This window comes from Xenopus tropicalis, chromosome 6 (assembly GCF_000004195.4).
Source record: "Xenopus tropicalis strain Nigerian chromosome 6, UCB_Xtro_10.0, whole genome shotgun sequence".
Classification (NCBI taxonomy): Eukaryota; Metazoa; Chordata; class Amphibia; order Anura; family Pipidae; genus Xenopus; species Xenopus tropicalis.
The window spans coordinates 9921805-9939026 of NC_030682.2; the positions used below are offsets into that span (position 1 = coordinate 9921805).

At 45.5% G+C, this 17222-nt stretch overlaps 1 protein-coding gene across 1 annotated transcript; it reads right to left on the bottom strand.

Moving 5' to 3' along the window:
- Positions 1-12000, bottom strand: arf5 (ADP ribosylation factor 5). The gene is given in 5 exon segments (NM_203687.1): positions 1-1825; positions 3009-3133; positions 4398-4508; positions 5966-6151; positions 11918-12000. Coding segments are annotated over 4 exon segments (546 nt in total). The 5' UTR covers positions 6114-6151; positions 11918-12000; the 3' UTR covers positions 1-1663.
- Between the last annotated feature and the right edge of the window lie 5222 nt (positions 12001-17222).

Here is a 17222-nt window from a genome sequence, read left to right on the forward strand (position 1 = left end):
TGAAATAGATGGAACTTTATTCTAATAGCTTTAATTACAGTGCTTGTTTGTCCAAATGAAAACAAGAATACAAAACATTTGATTACAATTTGTTTACTGAAAGCAATAGATTCCACATCACTAAATAAACCAGCTCTGACAGGTCTTCACGCTCCACTAAGTCCAGCTTTTTCAGTGTCGTTTAGAAGTACGAGAAAACAAAAAATATTAAAAAAAAAAATGTTTTTCGTGATTAGATCCTTGCAGTGGGGAATGATTTCGTATGTACTCCAAGAACTGGGCAAGATGAAAACGGAAAAAAGGCCCAAAAATTGTTCTAGAGCGGAATGACTAAACATAGATTTCTACTTGCCATACATAGAAGAGTGCTAGATGTGTTCCCCATGAGATGCAGTGCTGTCTACCTAATGGCCAAGCAGGACTGGTGTTCTGTGTGCTCTCTGCAAAGACTGCAACGAGTACAAAAACCCTCATAGAAAAGCTGCAAAGCAATTTAATAACCTCCGATGCAGATTGGCTGGTCGCTATCTGTCGAAGGCGGTTTCCTACATAGACTAATGAATGAGAAGATTAAGCAACAAAATGCATTTGGATGAGGCATGACGATTCCTCATAGTTGGCCCCAAAAAAGGGGGGTGGTTTTTACGTGACATGACATATGGAAACCCATTCAAGAAGGAACGGCCAGCGTAGGTAGCAAGAAATCGCAATGCAGAAGCACAGCCTGGAAAGTACATGCCCCCACCCCCATGCTAAGATGAAAAAGAAGAAAAAAAAAAAAAGTGTTGCTTTTGTTCCAGTGTGATGGCCAACAATGAAAAATGCCCACTTTATTTACACTCTCGGCTTGGCTTCGGTCACATAATAAATAGTCTTAGTCTTCACTTGAGCACAATCATAAGCACAAAAGCTATAAAATGCAGGCAGATCCAGTGACATAGCAATTCCATGGAGCTGCACTGTAACCATGCAAAGAAAGAAAGAGAGAGAATCACTGAGTTGAACTCCTGTCATGTAACATTACAACAAGCCCTCTAGCACCAGAGGTTACGTAGGTTTCAAGCCCTGCTTAATATCGACGGGAACGCGGCAAAACCAACGCCTTTAGCGCCGGCTGGGATACAGGAGACTGCTCTGCCCCACCCGGTAAAGGGCCAATCCGCCGCCACTGTGTTTGGCTGCTAGGGCGATAACGAGACATTCTCAAGCGCGTGACCGATTGGGAAAAAAATATGTTATTTTAAAAACGAGCAGTGTACTCGATTCCTGCAGTGGGGTGCAATAGCCTTGGAAAAAGCACGTGAGACTTGCGATTATTTTTTATTTTTCTGCTTTTGCCCCTTTTCCAGTACGAAGTGGTGATTTTTTTTTGAGAAGTTTTAAAAAAATTTAGGGTAGTATTGCATAGGAGTACCAGAAACTGCCTCATTGGAAACAAACTATTTACATTAAATAAGACACCTAACTGTTTGCAGGCTTTTCTCGTGCCACATTTACAGCGCGGTGCAATACGTACTGCGGGGGGGAGGAGAAAATGGACTGATTCCGGCACTCGATACCGCAAAGTAGCACAGACTGCCACATCAGAGAGAAGCATAGGGGGGGAGGAGGAATGAGGAAGGCATGAACAGGAAAAAAAAACAAAACAATAAGGATGCAGGTTTCATTTATGGTTTCGGAGCTGATTGGACAACCAGTCCAGTCCTTCATAAAGCCCATCTCCGCTAGTGGCGCATGTAGCCTGGATGTACCAGTTCCTATGGCGAAGGGAATGCAGGCCTAACTTGTCTGTGATTTCTGCTGCATTCATGGCATTAGGCAAGTCCTGAAAGAAAATGACAACGTTTAGCATCCAGAGGCAGACAAGTGTGCAAATGCAATCGAGTTAAGGTGGCCACACACTGTAAGATCCACTCGTTTGGTGCGGTTGCCAAGCAAGCGGATCTTTCCCCATATGCCCACCTACGTGTGGCCAATATCGGCATAGGCGCCGTTGGAATATCAAACCTGCTCAATCAAGATCAGGGAGGTCCATTAGTGGTGCCCATACACAGGCAGATACATATAAAATTGGCCCGTGTATGGGCACTTTTACTCCTACCTGGTAAAGACATATAGACAAGCCCAAAGTCTTCCCTGAACCTGCAAGCTTTCTTGCGCTAAGCAGATTTCCACGTGATTGGATCATTTGGACCTGCTTAGTATGTGATCCAATCAGCCCAAACAGACTAATGCCGTGTGAAAGGCTATACCTTTATTTCCCATATGCTTTTACCTAATGGAAATTTTAAAAGGCCAAGTATATATTTCCAAATTTACTCTATTTTTCTATAGACGTTGTGCAAGGTCTACTGGGCCGTTCTACTTTTAGTGATATACACGCCCATGTAATGCAATGAGTACAGTTCTATGGAATTTAATCTTAGACCGCAGTCTTGGCATTAGGGACGCACAGAATTCACTATTTTCAGATTTGGCCGAAGAATGAATCCTTTGTGAAAGATTACCCGAATACTAAACCTCAATTTGCAAATAAGGCAACCAAGGAGTTAAAAATTGTGTTCGTGTGACAAAAAGTCCAGTGATTAAGGATCCAGATTGGGTTTGGCCAGGACCATGGATTTGGTGCAACCCTATTTAGCATTAAAATGGAGAGAAAAATAAAAACCCTCCCAAATTTTAACTCCACTCTCAACATAAAAGTTACTTTACCTGTCCACTAAACAGCTCATTCACAAACCAAGGGCTTTTCTTTATGAGCGGCCCAGTGATTCATTATAGTAGCGACAGTGAGAGAATGCTGTAAAGTGGCAGGAAGTGAGGACTGTGCAATATTTCCCTTTGCAATAGGTCGAGCCGGATTTAACAGAAAACTGGAATTATTTCCCATGAAGCTACAGATAATGGAACCGTATGCATTGTTCCACCAGTCTTAGCATCGCAGTTACACACCGCTGAATACATATATATATATGAATGGAAAGCGGAACAAAAGCCGTAGTACCAACCTGTTTGTTAGCAAATACTAGTAAGACTGCATCACGGAGTTCATCTTCTGCTAACATTCTCATAAGCTCTTCCCTGGCTTCATTTACTCGCTCACGGTCGTTACTGTCCACCACAAAGATTAAACCTGCAGAGTATCAGAAAGATACAGTCAAACAGCCGCATGAAAACATGCTGTTCAGTCGTATTCTGCAGAACCCAACCACGGAATATAAAAGATTTCACCAAAAACAAGTGTAGCAATGCAGCCAGTACGACATAATATGGCTGTATCGTTCAACTGATCGGCCTGTACGTCAAATCATCACATGACCAGTTAGAATAATATTAAAATGGAAGCAGGGAGGTGCCAAGACTGCGCTCACTCCTGGACCAATGAAAGCCCACATTCTGAGAGAAGTACCATTGGCTGATACAACTTTACAAATTAACGGTCAGACTGCAATGCAATAGCAGGGCGTTCTGCCCCACAAGAAGTAGATGGTCAAACACATATCTAAATTGCTATAAACACTACTTGCCAAGTCGAGCAGGCTTAAGGTAGCCAAATATTTAGAGGTGGCAATTTAGACATTAGTGTTTGACCATGTAAAGCCTAAGGGGCAGATTTATCAAGATGGGAGTTTAAAGCTTAATACATTAAAAACTCACCCACGTTCTATTCATTCCTATGGGATTTTTTGAAGCATATTTATTAAATGGCGAGTTCTAACTTTCACCCGTTGATAAATACGCTTCTAAAAAAATCCCATAGGAATGAATAGAACGTTGATAAATCTGCCCCTAAATGTTTTTCTCCTACCTTAGAGTAATTTACTGATGATCCTCTTTAAAATCTCTAGTCCATATGTACACAAAACAAAAATTTAAGAAAAAGCCAAGGCAGAATTGCCAGTTGGGATAACCACTCACTGAAACCTTAGGGAGGCTGAAATTGGAAGTTGAAATACCACTGGTGTATACAGAAGTTCAATGGTAACATTCCACAGCAGAGTTTCTACATTAGTGATGTCTGGGCCGGGCAACACCAGCAGGTCGAGCGGGTTCAGTCATACCTCGGCACTTGAGGGTCGCGGGTGGGTTTGGGTTGTACTCACAACCTAACACTGCTGGCTGCCTCTTCTGGCTTCTGTATTTACAGGTGTGCCCCACCCCTTTTGTGACATCATTTAGGGCGGGGCAGGCCTACAAGTACAGAGGAGAAGCCGGGTCTGGTTCGCATAGGGTGGGGTCGAGTTGAGTTTTTTTGCGCATCACGATTCTAGATGGTGGGCAAAACATTTGACTGAGTACCAAAAGGGCCGTATCATACAAAGCCATCCCTGGGAGGGTCACACTGGAGCTCCAGCAGACTGGCTCTGTTTTGAACAAACACAAAAGCACAGACTCACCTTGTGTGTTTTGGAAGTAGTGACGCCACAGAGGTCGAATCTTATCCTGACCACCCACGTCCCACACTGTGAAACTGATGTTCTTGTATTCTACTGTTTCAACATTAAAGCCTGGGGGGAAAAAACACACAATTAGAAATATATTAAAGCGGACCTGTCACCCTAAGAAATAAGTCCAAATTATTGTCTATATTGTTAGTTGAGCAAAATAAACTTTACTTACTCTATATAAATAATATAAACCTTGTTTCCTTCCGTCTTGGAATTACTCAATCAAAGCAAGCAGGCAGGCACCATTTTGGGGACACTGTTATTAAGACAAGCTTTGTATCATGCCAAAATTTTGTTTATGTGCCAGAATGGGAGACCAGATGCCCAGGCCCATGCACTGGCTACACAATTAGATGAGGAGGAGGGAGGGGAAAAGTGAGATGTGCAGTGACATCTAGGAAGTGCTGAATGGAAAGCTAAAGTTATTGTCTGCCCCGCCTCTATGCCTAAGGCATAGAGGCGGGGCAAGCAATATATGATTGACAGCTGTGATTTTTAAATCACTTTATAATGGGTTTGGATGTGTTAATATAAAAATGAATTTGGGTTTCATGTTTAATTTGCACAGGACTTTTATAATACAGATTTTCATGTCTGGGTGACAGGTCCACTTTAAAGTTAAAAAGTTGTTGATAGCAAAACAGTCTGTTCTATACACACAGTTTTGAAGGCTAAAATCCTGACTTTTTCTGCCAGGCAACCAAACACCTGGTGTAGTGTGCCATTGGTATTAGAACCTGATCTCTGTAAGCACTGCGGTGAAAAAACTCAAATAAAACAAAACCCTCTTCGAAATCAGTTTAAAGGAGACATATCATATAAAAATTAAGAATGTACCAGAGAATTATACTCTGATTTATTGAGAAATTCCACCAAAACCCCACTAGTCCCGCCCACCTGTGCCACTTCCTGCTGCCTCCTTTCCCTGGCTGTGCAGGGGGGCCGGCAGCACTGTAGGATAGGAACCAATCAGCAGCTAGGCTAACCTGATAGGGAACTGAAGCCTGTCTGTGCTTGTCTGACTGCAGGGCTGTGATTGGCTCTCCCCCTCCTACTGTGCTTCTGGCAGGGACCGTTAGGACACGCCCACCCCTCATTTGAAACACAGACAGGGACCGGAGAGGATCTATAGGGATCCAATAAAGGGGCCATAGTTACAGATAGGATTAATGTTTAGCCCAAAGTGAAACCAGCACCATATATTATAATTGCCTACAGGATTAGGGTTTATCCATTTATCCAATATGTCTCCTTTAAAGAGCTCAGAAGGATATAACGTATAACAAATACATCCCTTTAACAAACTAGGGTGGCCCCCCAGTGAACTGTTCCTTTCTAGATATCCGTTGTGAGGTTGCACAATCCAATCCTTTGCAAGTGCGGCAGCAACTGAGGCTTTAGGGGTTCAATCCTCCTGTGTGAGCACCAAAAGGGTTAATGTGGTAATCCCAGCCACCCCAGCTGCTGTACTGATTTATACTTTAAAACAACGCAGGAGTCCTGGTTCAGTTGCTTACCTATTGTTGGAATAGTTGTTACTATTTCTCCCAGTTTCAGTTTGTACAAAATGGTGGTCTTTCCAGCGGCATCCAAACCCACCATGAGAATACGCATCTCCTTCTTGCCAAAAAGGCCTTTGAAGAGATTGGCAAATACATTCCCCATATTGGAAATATGAGGTTATTAAGACTGGATGATAAAACCTAAGTAAAAAAAAAAAAACAAGCATATCAGAATACTATCTAATGCAATTAAAATAAATGTAACAGAGAACTAAAGCATCAAGTCACAATGGCAATTCATATTCACATTACACGTCAGCATAAAAACCAGTGCATTCTGCATCAGAATTGATTAATAAGACCTGTAATATTAGTTTGTCAAACCACACTTTACTGACCCCTAAGCCTCTCAACAGCAGCCCAGAACACACCGAGCATGTGCAGTGCCACTGACACTCAAAAGATGGCCGAACAAGATCCAAGATGGGGAGCTGCTGGCTGCAAATTCGAAGGTCTGAATCATTACTGTTATAGGGCTACTGAACATCTGGGCTGGAAAAGTAAGCTCAGTATATAACATACAGCATTTCTAGCCACCTATATGGGATTAATGTAATAAAGTTTGCTATAACCCAACTGGTAGAAGTGTCTTCCAACACCTCATAGCAGAAAATGCTACCAAATTACCAATATGCTAATCAGAAGGCACCACATGATGCACCATGGGAGATATAGATAACTCCATTTTATTGGAAGCTTAATTAAACTAGTATCAGAAGGAAACAAAAATGCCATAAGTGCAGATAAATACAGGTCCTTTTCAAAAAATTAGCATATTGTGATAAAGTTCATTATTTTCTGTAATGTACTGATAAACATTAGACTTTCATATATTTTAGATTCATTACACACAACTGAAGTAGTTCAAGCCTTTTCTTGTTTTAATATTGATGATTGTGGCATATAGCTCATGAAAACCCAAAATTCCTATCTCAAAAAATTAGCATATCATGAAAAGGTTCTCTAAACGAGCTATTAACCTAATCATCTGAATCAACAAATTAACTCTAAAAACCTGCAAAAGATTCCTGAGGCTTTTAAAAACTCCCAGCCTGGTTCATTACTCAAAACCGCAATCATGGGTAAGACTGCCGACCTGACTGCTGTCCAGAAGGCCATCATTGACACCCTCAAGCAAGAGGGTAAGACACAAAAAGAAATTTCTGAACAAATAGGCTGTTCCCAGAGTGCTGTATCAAGGCACCTCAGTGGGAAGTCTGTGGGAAGGAAAAAGTGTGGCAGAAAACGCTGCACAACGAGAAGAGGTGACTGGGCCCTGAGGAAGATTGTGGAGAAGGACCGATTCCTGACCTTGGGGGACCTGCGGAAGCAGTGGACTGAGTCTGGAGTAGAAACATCCAGAGCCACCGTGTACAGGCGCGTGCAGGAAATGGGCTAGAGGTGCTGCATTCCCCAGGTCAAGCCACTTTTGAACCAGAAACAGCGGCAGAAGCGCCTGACCTGGGCTACAGAGAAGCAGCACTGGACTGTTGCTCAGTGGTCCAAAGTATGTCATTCGGAAATCAAGGTGCCAGAGTCTGGAGGAAGACTGGGGAGAGGGAAATGCCAAAATGCCTGAAGTCCAGTGTCAAGTACCCACAGTCAGTGATGGTCTGGGGTGCCATGTCAGCTGCTGGTGTTGGTCCACTGTGTTTTATCAAGGGCAGGGTCAATGCAGCTAGCTATCAGGAGATTTTGGAGCACTTCATGCTTCCATCTGCTGAAAAGCTTTATGGAGATGAAGATTTCATTTTTCAGCATGACCTGGCACCTGCTCACAGTGCCAAAACCACTGGTAAATGGTTTACTGACCATGGTATTACTGTGCTCAATTGGCCTGCCAACTCTCCTGACCTGAACCCCATAGAGAATCTGTGGGATATTGTGAAGAGAAAGTTGAGAGACACAAGACCCAACACTCTGGATGAGCTTAAGGCCGCTATTGAAGCATCCTGGGCCTCCATAACACCTGAGCAGTGCCACAGGCTGATTGCCTCCATGCCACGCCACATTGAAGCAGTCATTTCTGCAAAAGGATTCCCGACCAAGTATTGAATGCATAACTGAACATAATTATTTGAAGGTTGACTTTTTTTGTATTAAAAACACTTTTCTTTTATTGGTCGGATGAAATATGCTAATTTTTTGAGATAGGAATTTTGGGTTTTCATGAGCTGTATGCCACAATCATCAATATTAAAACAAGAAAAGGCTTGAACTACTTCAGTTGTGTGTAATGAATCTAAAATATATGAAAGTCTAATGTTTATCAGTACATTACAGAAAATAATGAACTTTATCACAATATGCTAATTTTTTGAAAAGGACCTGTATATATATGCATTTCTTTCTTCAGCTCGAGAGAAGCAGTTCCAGTCCCTTTAGCCTGAAGAAGAAACCGCAGGCTGAGAGAAATGGCCCAAATGCCTCACGTGCCCTCAGCCTAATAATGAAAGTGAATAATCTGCCCAAACAGAGTTTACTGGTATTTTGCATTCCTGTAATCGCAGTGTGATTAGGATCAGTCATTCAAATACTTTGGAAAGCAGTTTTGGGCCAAAAGGCATTTTCAGTTTCCTAGGCTCTGATAACAATGTATTGGGTATTGTGCTTTGGAAATAGTCCAGCTTTGACACTGGCTGCCTGGGTCAAAACTGCCTGCTCTGATGATTTTTTTTTTCTAGTTTGAATTATTTACCCCCTTGTCCCTCTTTCAAATAAGGAGTCACTAAACTAAAACTTTACCTTTTTACAATTGACTGTGACTCACGAGTAAGAAAGTTTGGGGATCCCTGGTATAAGGCATCCTCCTCAACCCTTTTTATTTATTTGTATATAAAAAAACCTGATATTTAACAGTTGAATTGCCACTTCTCCCCTGGCTCTGGCTGTTGCACCCCAAAATCTTTAGCCAGTCAGCGACTGCACTACATGGAAATGGTCAGTACGACAGAGTTCTGAATGGCAAGGAAGCAGCGGCACATTCCAGAACACTATGAACTCGAGAGCCGCTCTGATTGGTTCACTGCTTCTCAAGGCAAAGTTGCTAGGAATAGTACGTACTATACCACACTAAAGGTTAGCATAAAGGTGAAGCACCAGTTTAAGTTTTCTTACATTGCATTCTGCAGCCAATACTTGCTAATAAGGCACATTCTGATGCACTAGAGGGAAATGCCTGGTGTGTCCATTTCAGTCATTTACATTAAAGCAGCCAGACCAGTATTTCCACTTTCTAGCCTGGGTAATTGTTATGCACATGTCAGGGTTAGGCAAAGTGGAACATCATGGAGAAATGCGGGTCACTTCACTGCTTCTCAAGGCTCAGTCATGTAAGTAAATGTGTAGGTGGCTGAGAGACCTACCTGCCGCCTGCGTATTGTAAAAGGATTCCATAGCAGAATAGAAACGGCACCTATCCCACTGAATACTCATGCTTTATCAATAGGCCTTATATAGACTAGGGTAAGTGGGGGGGGGGGGGGGGGGTGCATTTGTCCCTATTGGCTAAACCCAGTCATGGCTGAGCCTGATAGAGCTGCTAATAAGTACACAGAAAGCACACTGTTGTGTTTATATCTCTGAGCCAGTCACTGTGTGACAGAATGGCCCCACTGGCTGCCTGGTACCGTAGCCCCTTCACTACACTGAATGGGGAATTCATGCTGCACATTTATTTACAGATGGCATACACAGCGAGAAGTGGAATTCCAATTTGCCAAACTGACAGGGCAAAGCTCCATTAAACAAAGTGATTAAAAGAGCACTTTATATCATATTAAATGTTCATATTTTGTTGGATAGGGGACCGTATCGGCTCGTTGATGTGGTCCCCGGACCAACTTTGCCTATACCCGCCAAACGACTGAATTACCCTGGATTGCCCCGATATCGCCCACCTGTAGGTGGGGGATATTGGGGGAAGATCCGCTCACTTGGCAACATCGCCAAACGAGCAGATTTGCCCGTGTATGGGGACCTTAACTGCTAAAGCAGGAGGGAGGCAGAAGAGAATAACAAATTATTCAAATCTATAAAAAAAAACAAATAACAGTTGGAAAGTTGCTAACAAGAGGAGATACTAAAAGTTAATCTAAAGATAAACTACCCTGTAAGACTGCTGATAACTCCTCAGCTACTGCTATGTGCTTCCCCAACTCCCAGGCACCCCACCAGCCTAAGGGGGCGACACATACGATGCGCTGACCGACTGAGTTTAGTATTAATGCATTTGTTTGGGCTGGAGCATCTATTCACTTCCTCCAGGCCAATAAATGGGAATATTCCCTGGAGAGCAGAGCACTTCCCAGAATCCATCATTTCCTAATGAAACAAGGCAAGGGGAGGAGCTGTATTACACTGTGAGCCTAAGGGGGGGGGGGGGGGGGGGGGGGGGGGATAGTTTGCCTGTGCTCACCCCTGGTGCACCCTCTTCCCAAGGCAATATATCCAGGTTGCACAGCTTTGGCTTCTGCAGGTCAGGCACTCAAGCTTGTACTAAACTCCTGACAGACAGAGCTTTGCATTTGGATTTTGGGGGGGGGGGGGGGTGTCTATTTAGGCAATAGGAGCAGAGACTTCCTCATACTAGTGCTACACAATACCCTCTGACTAAGTAAATAACACTAGTGGGTAATATCTCCAACACTGACCTGCCTCTCTTCCACTGCCAGTCAGCCCTTCCAGCTCCTTACACCCTGACCAACCTGCTCCTCACCTGCCCCACTAACACCCCCCCCCCCCCCCCCCCCCGTCAGGCCCACCTGCCCCACTAACACCCCCCCCCGTCAGGCCCACCTGCCCCACTAACACCCCCCCCCCCCGTCAGGCCCACCTGCCCCACTAACACCCCCCCCCCCCGTCAGGCCCACCTGCCCCACTAACACCCCCCCCCCCGTCAGGCCCACCTGCCCCACTAACACCCCCCCCGGTCAGGCCCACCTGCCCCACTAACACCCCCCCCGTCAGGCCCACCTGCCCCACTAACACCCCCCCCCCTGTCAGGCCCACCTGCCCCACTAACACCCCCCCTGTCAGGCCCACCTGCCCCACTAACACCCCCCCCCCCGTCAGGCCCACCTGCCCCACTAACACCCCCCCTGTCAGGCCCACCTGCCCCACTAACACCCCCCCCCCCCCGTCAGGCCCACCTGCCCCACTAACACCCCCCCTGTCAGGCCCACCTGCCCCACTAACACCCCCCCCCGTCAGGCCCACCTGCCCCACTAACACCCCCCCTGTCAGGCCCACCTGCCCCACTAACACCCCCCCTGTCAGGCCCACCTGCCCCACTAACACCCCCCCTGTCAGGCCCACCTGCCCCACTAACACCCCCCCCCCCCCCTGTCAGGCCCACCTGCCCCACTAACACCCCCCCTGTCAGGCCCACCTGCCCCACTAACACCCCCCCCCCGTCAGGCCCACCTGCCCCACTAACACCCCCCCCCCCGTCAGGCCCACCTGCCCCACTAACACCCCCCCCCTGTCAGGCCCACCTGCCCCACTAACACCCCCCCTGTCAGGCCCACCTGCCCCACACCTGTAATATTAACTCATTCCCTCCCAGTGCCTCATCAGATCCCCTCACTGAGCGCTTCCCTGCCGGACCCCCCACACCTGAACCCCTGACCGACCCTTTCCTTACAGACCCCTCCTCACCCGATCCCCTGACCCGATCCCCTGCAGTACGAGAGATCGGCCGGTTCCGCTTAGGGCCCAAGGCGCCCCGCTCACACTCAGTAGAATTCAGCTGCTCACGGCAGGGCCCAAGCTGAGTTCTACCTGGAACCAATCCCGAAGCCCATTCAGACTGAGTACCCGCTGCAGGCCGCCCTTACCCTGCGGCCGAACCCACTCGTCACTCTCCCTCCCCGGCTGCGCGATTATACGGAGAACGTTATCCATTACCTGTCACAGCTGCTCACAGTGCCGCTCGGTATCCGCTTACAGGCCTCCCAACCCCGCTCTCTGCCGCCCTTCCTGCGGTTCTGTGAGGCGTTGGTTCGTACGGCACAAGATGGCGGATCCCGGCAGCCACGTCACAAACAGAGAGAACGCGCTGCGTAAAGTACGTGAGTCACGAACATGGCGGCGGGGCGGGGCTAGTGTGAGGCGGGGCTAGTGTGAGGCGAATACTGGGTGCGCGTCATTGCAAGCGGGTGGGTGGGGCTAGTGCGGGGGCGGGAAAGCGCAGTCAGTAAAGATGTGGTGAAATAGGTGTGAGGAAACGTTTCAGTACTGATCCGTTGTGCTAGTAATCTTTAGACTCCATGCTTTTCATTAATTTCATATATGTAGTTAACTTTACATTACTGAAAACACTGTGTGACCATCTTGCTTATCTTTTCTACATCTTTTTTGAGACATAGGTATATACAGGTATCAGACCCCTTATCTGGAAACCTATTATTCAGAACGTTCCGGAAAGGCCCGGAACTCTCCCATAGACTCAATTTTAATCAAATAATTCACATTTTTAAAAATGGTTTCATTTTTATCTGTAATAATAAAACAGTACCTGTACTTGATCCCAACTAAGATATAATTACCCCTTATTGGGGGCAGAACAGCCCTATTGGGTTTATTTAATGGTTAAATGATTCCCTTTTCTCTGTAATAATAAAACAGTACCTGTACTTGATCCCAACTAAGATATAATTACCCCTTATTGGGGCAGAACAGCCCTATTGGGTTTATTTAATGGTTAAATGATTCCCTTTTCTCTGTAATAATAAAACAGTACCTGTACTTGATCCCAACTAAGATATAATTACCCCTTATTGGGGCAGAACAGCCCTATTGGGTTTATTTAATGGTTAAATAATTCCCTTTTTTCTGTAATAATAAAACAGTACCTGTACTTGATCCCAACTAAGATATAATTACCCCTTATTGGGGGCAGAACAGCCCTATTGGGTTTATTTCATGGTTAAATGATTCCCTTTTCTCTGTAATAATAAAACAGTACCTGTACTTGATCCCAACTAAGATATAATTACCCCCTTATTGGGGCAGAACAGCCCTATTGGGTTTATTTAATGGTTAAATTATTCCCTTTTCTCTGTAATAATAAAACAGTACCTGTACTTGATCCCAACTAAGATATAATTACCCCTTATTGGGGCAGAACAGCCCTATTGGGTTTATTTAATGGTTAAATAATTCCCTTTTTTCTGTAATAATAAAACAGTACCTGTACTTGATCCCAACTAAGATATAATTACCCCTTATTGGGGGCAGAACAGCCCTATTGGGTTTATTTCATGGTTAAATGATTCCCTTTTCTCTGTAATAATAAAACAGTACCTGTACTTGATCCCAACTAAGATATAATTACCCCTTATTGGGGCAGAACAGCCCTATTGGGTTTATTTAATGGTTAAATTATTCCCTTTTCTCTGTAATAATAAAACAGTACCTGTACTTGATCCCAACTAAGATATAATTACCCCTTATTGGGGGCAGAACAGCCCTATTGGGTTTATTTAATGGTTAAATTATTCCCTTTTCTCTGTAATAATAAAACAGTACCTGTACTTGATCCCAACTAAGACATAATTACCCCTTATTGGGGGCAGAACAGCCCTATTGGGTTTATTTAATGGTTAAATTATTCCCTTTTCTCTGTAATAATAAAACAGTACCTGTACTTGATCCCAACTAAGATATAATTACCCCTTATTGGGGACAGAACAGCCCTATTGGGTTTATTTAATGGTTAAATGATTCCCTTTTCTCTGTAATAATAAAACAGTACCTGTACTTGATCCCAACTAAGATATAATTACCCCTTATTGGGGCAGAACAGCCCTGTTGGGTTTATTTAATGGTTAAATGATTCCCTTTTCTCTGTAATAATAAAACAGTACCTGTACTTGATCCCAACTAAGATTTAATTACCCCTTATTGGGGCAGAACAGCCCTATTGGGTTTATTTAATGGTTAAATGATTCCCTTTTCTCTGTAATAATAAAACAGTACCTGTACTTGATCCCAACTAAGATATAATTACCCCTTATTGGGAGCAGAACAGCCCTATTGGGTTTATTTAATGGTTAAATGATTCCCTTTTCTCTGTAATAATAAAACAGTACCTGTACTTGATCCCAACTAAGATATAATTACCCCTTATTGGGGCAGAACAGCCCTATTGGGTTTATTTAATGGTTAAATGATTCCCCTTTCTCTGTAATAATAAAACAGTACCTGTACTTGATCCCAACTAAGATATAATTACCCCTTATGGGGGCAGAACAGTCCTATTGGGTTTAATTACTGTTTAAATAATATTTTTACTAGACTTAAGGTAAGAGAATTATGGAAAGATCCCTTATTTGGGAAAACCCCAGGTCCCAAGCATTCTGGATAATGGGTAGATCTGGACAATTTTAGGCCAGATGTCGGTCGGGTATGCTCATCGGGGGTGCCCAACCACATTTTGTATGATAATATTGGTGCGTGTATGACTGCTTAACTTGGCCCAGCCCAAGAGGGCCTGGGAGGGCAGTAGGCTAATAGTATAGGCCCTGCCAACTAAGTATGGGCTTGATGATTTCTGACGTTGGCCCAACTTGTTTATAGGGTATATTTCCTTCGTATTAATTATTTAAGCTTAAAAGCAGTGATTTTCTTTACTTCTTGGGTTCAGCCTGCCCTTTGAGGTACAGTACTGTATTTGTTATAACTGAAACTGGTCAAATATTTAAGCACAAATACCAAAAATTGCAGATTCCTTCTAGGTTATTATAAAGGGTCAATATTCTTTAATTTTACTTTGTAGTTGTCTAATGAGCTTAAAGGGGACCTGTCACCCACACATAAAAAGCTGTATAATAAAAGTCCTTTGAAAATTAAACATGAAATCCAAATTTGTTTTTTAATTAAATCTTCCATACCTGTTGTAAATGTATTTAAAAATCTGAGCTGTCAATCATATCCTATTGGGTTTATTTAATGGTTAAATGATTCCCTTTTCTCTGTAATAATAAAACAGTACCTGTACTTGATCCCAACTAAGATATAATTACCCCTTATTGGGGCAGAACAGCCCTATTGGGTTTATTTCATGGTTAAATGATTCCCTTTTCTCTGTAAAAGGTCATGTTGATCATGTTTTGCTGATAGGTCTGTTTTGTAAGTAATTGTTACTTGAAGTCCCGAAACCTGACTGTCCCTTAATTTTTAGGGGCAGATTTATTAATGTATGTCTATGGGAGACTTTCCTTGGGCCGGGTTGGAGCTGCAGAGTGCCATTGAGCCCTATGGGCAGGGGCGCTTCTGCCATGAGGCGAGTTGAGAAACTCGCCTCAGGCGGCAGAAGCGCCCCAGTTACAAGGGGCGGCAAAAAGCCGCTCCTGGTAACTTTAAGAGCCGAATTTCCGGCTCTCTGCACTAGCGATCAGACCGCCCGGACCCGCTCCTGCGCTGGAGAGGTAAGCGCTGGGGAGCGGGGGGAGGGGGGGGCGGCATCCCCTGCCTATGGGAGACTTTCCTTGGGCCAGGTTGGAGCTGCAGAGTGCCATTGAGCCCTATGGGAGACTTTCCTTGGGCCGGGTTGGAGCTGCAGAGTGCCATTGAGCACTATGGGAGACTTTCCTTGGGCCGGGTTGGAGCTGCAGAGTGCCATTGAGCCCTATGGGAGACTTTCCTTGGGCCGGGTTGGAGCTGCAGAGTGCCATTGAGCCCTATGGGAGACTTTCCTTGGGCCGGGTTGGAGCTGCAGAGTGCCATTGAGCCCTATGGGAGACTTTCCTTGGGCCGGGTTGGAGCTGCAGAGTGCCATTGAGCCCTATGGGAGACTTTCCTTGGGCCGGGTTGGAGCTGCAGAGTGCCATTGAGCCCTATGGGAGACTTTCCTTGGGCCGGGTTGGAGCTGCAGAGTGCCATTGAGCCCTATGGGAGACTTTCCTTGGGCCGGGTTGGAGCTGCAGACTGCCATTGAGCCCTATGGGAGACTTTCCTTGGGCCGGGTTGGAGCTGCAGAGTGCCATTGAGCCCTATGGAAGACTTTCCTTGGGCCGGGTTGGAGCTGCAGAGTGCCATTGAGCCCTATGGAAGACTTTCCTTGGGCCGGGTTGGAGCTGCAGAGTGCCATTGAGCCCTATGGGAGACTTTCCTCGGGCCGGGTTGGAGCTGCAGAGTGCCATTGAGCCCTATGGGAGACTTTCCTTGGGCCGGGTTGGAGCTGCAGAGTGCCATTGAGCCCTATGGGAGACTTTCCTTGGGCCAGGTTGGGGCTGCAGAGTGCCATTGAGCCCTATGAGAGGCTTTCCTTGGGCCGTGTTGGAGCTGTAGAGTGCCATTGAGCCCTATGGGAGGCTTTCCTTGGGCCGGGTTGGAGCTGCAGAGTGCCATTGAGCCCTATGGGAGGCTTTCCTTGGGCCGGGTTGGGGCTGCAGAGTGCCATTGAGCCCTATGAGAGGCTTTCCTTGGGCCGTGTTGGAGCTGTAGAGTGCCATTGAGCCCTATGGGAGGCTTTCCTCGGGCCGGGTTGGAGCTGCAGAGTGCCATTGAGTCCTATGGGAGGCTTTCCTTGGGCCGGGTTGGAGCTGCAGAGTGCCATTGAGCCCTATGGGAGACTTTCCTTGGGCCGGGTTGGAGCTGCAGAGTGCCATTGAGCCCTATGAGAGGCTTTCCTTGGGCCGTGTTGGAGCTGTAGAGTGCCATTGAGCCCTATGGGAGGCTTTCCTTGGGCCGGGTTGGAGCTGCAGAGTGCCATTGAGCCCTATGGGAGGCTTTCCTTGGGCCGGGTTGGAGCTGCAGAGTGCCATTGAGCCCTATGGGAGACTTTCCTTGGGTCGGGTTGGGGCTGCAGAGTGCCATTGAGCCCTATGAGAGGCTTTCCTTGGGCCGGGTTGGAGCTGCAGAGTGCCATTGAGCCCTATGGGAGACTTTCCTTGGGCCAGGTTGGAGCTGCAGAGTGCCATTGAGCCCTATGGGAGACTTTCCTTGGGCCGGGTTGGAGCTGTAGAGTGCCATTGAGCCCTATGGGAGGCTTCCAAAATCATGCACAGAAGGATCAAAGTCAGAAAGGTTTTTCCCACCGTTTACGATTGTTCGGATACGAAAATTTAGTGACTTTCGGATCGCCAATACAATATTATCTGGACTAATACGATTTTTTCGTAAGCATTTTTGTGATATTTGCGATAATCAGAAATTATTGTATCCAATTCGAATTTCACCCATTTTGGGATTCGAACTCGTACTCGAA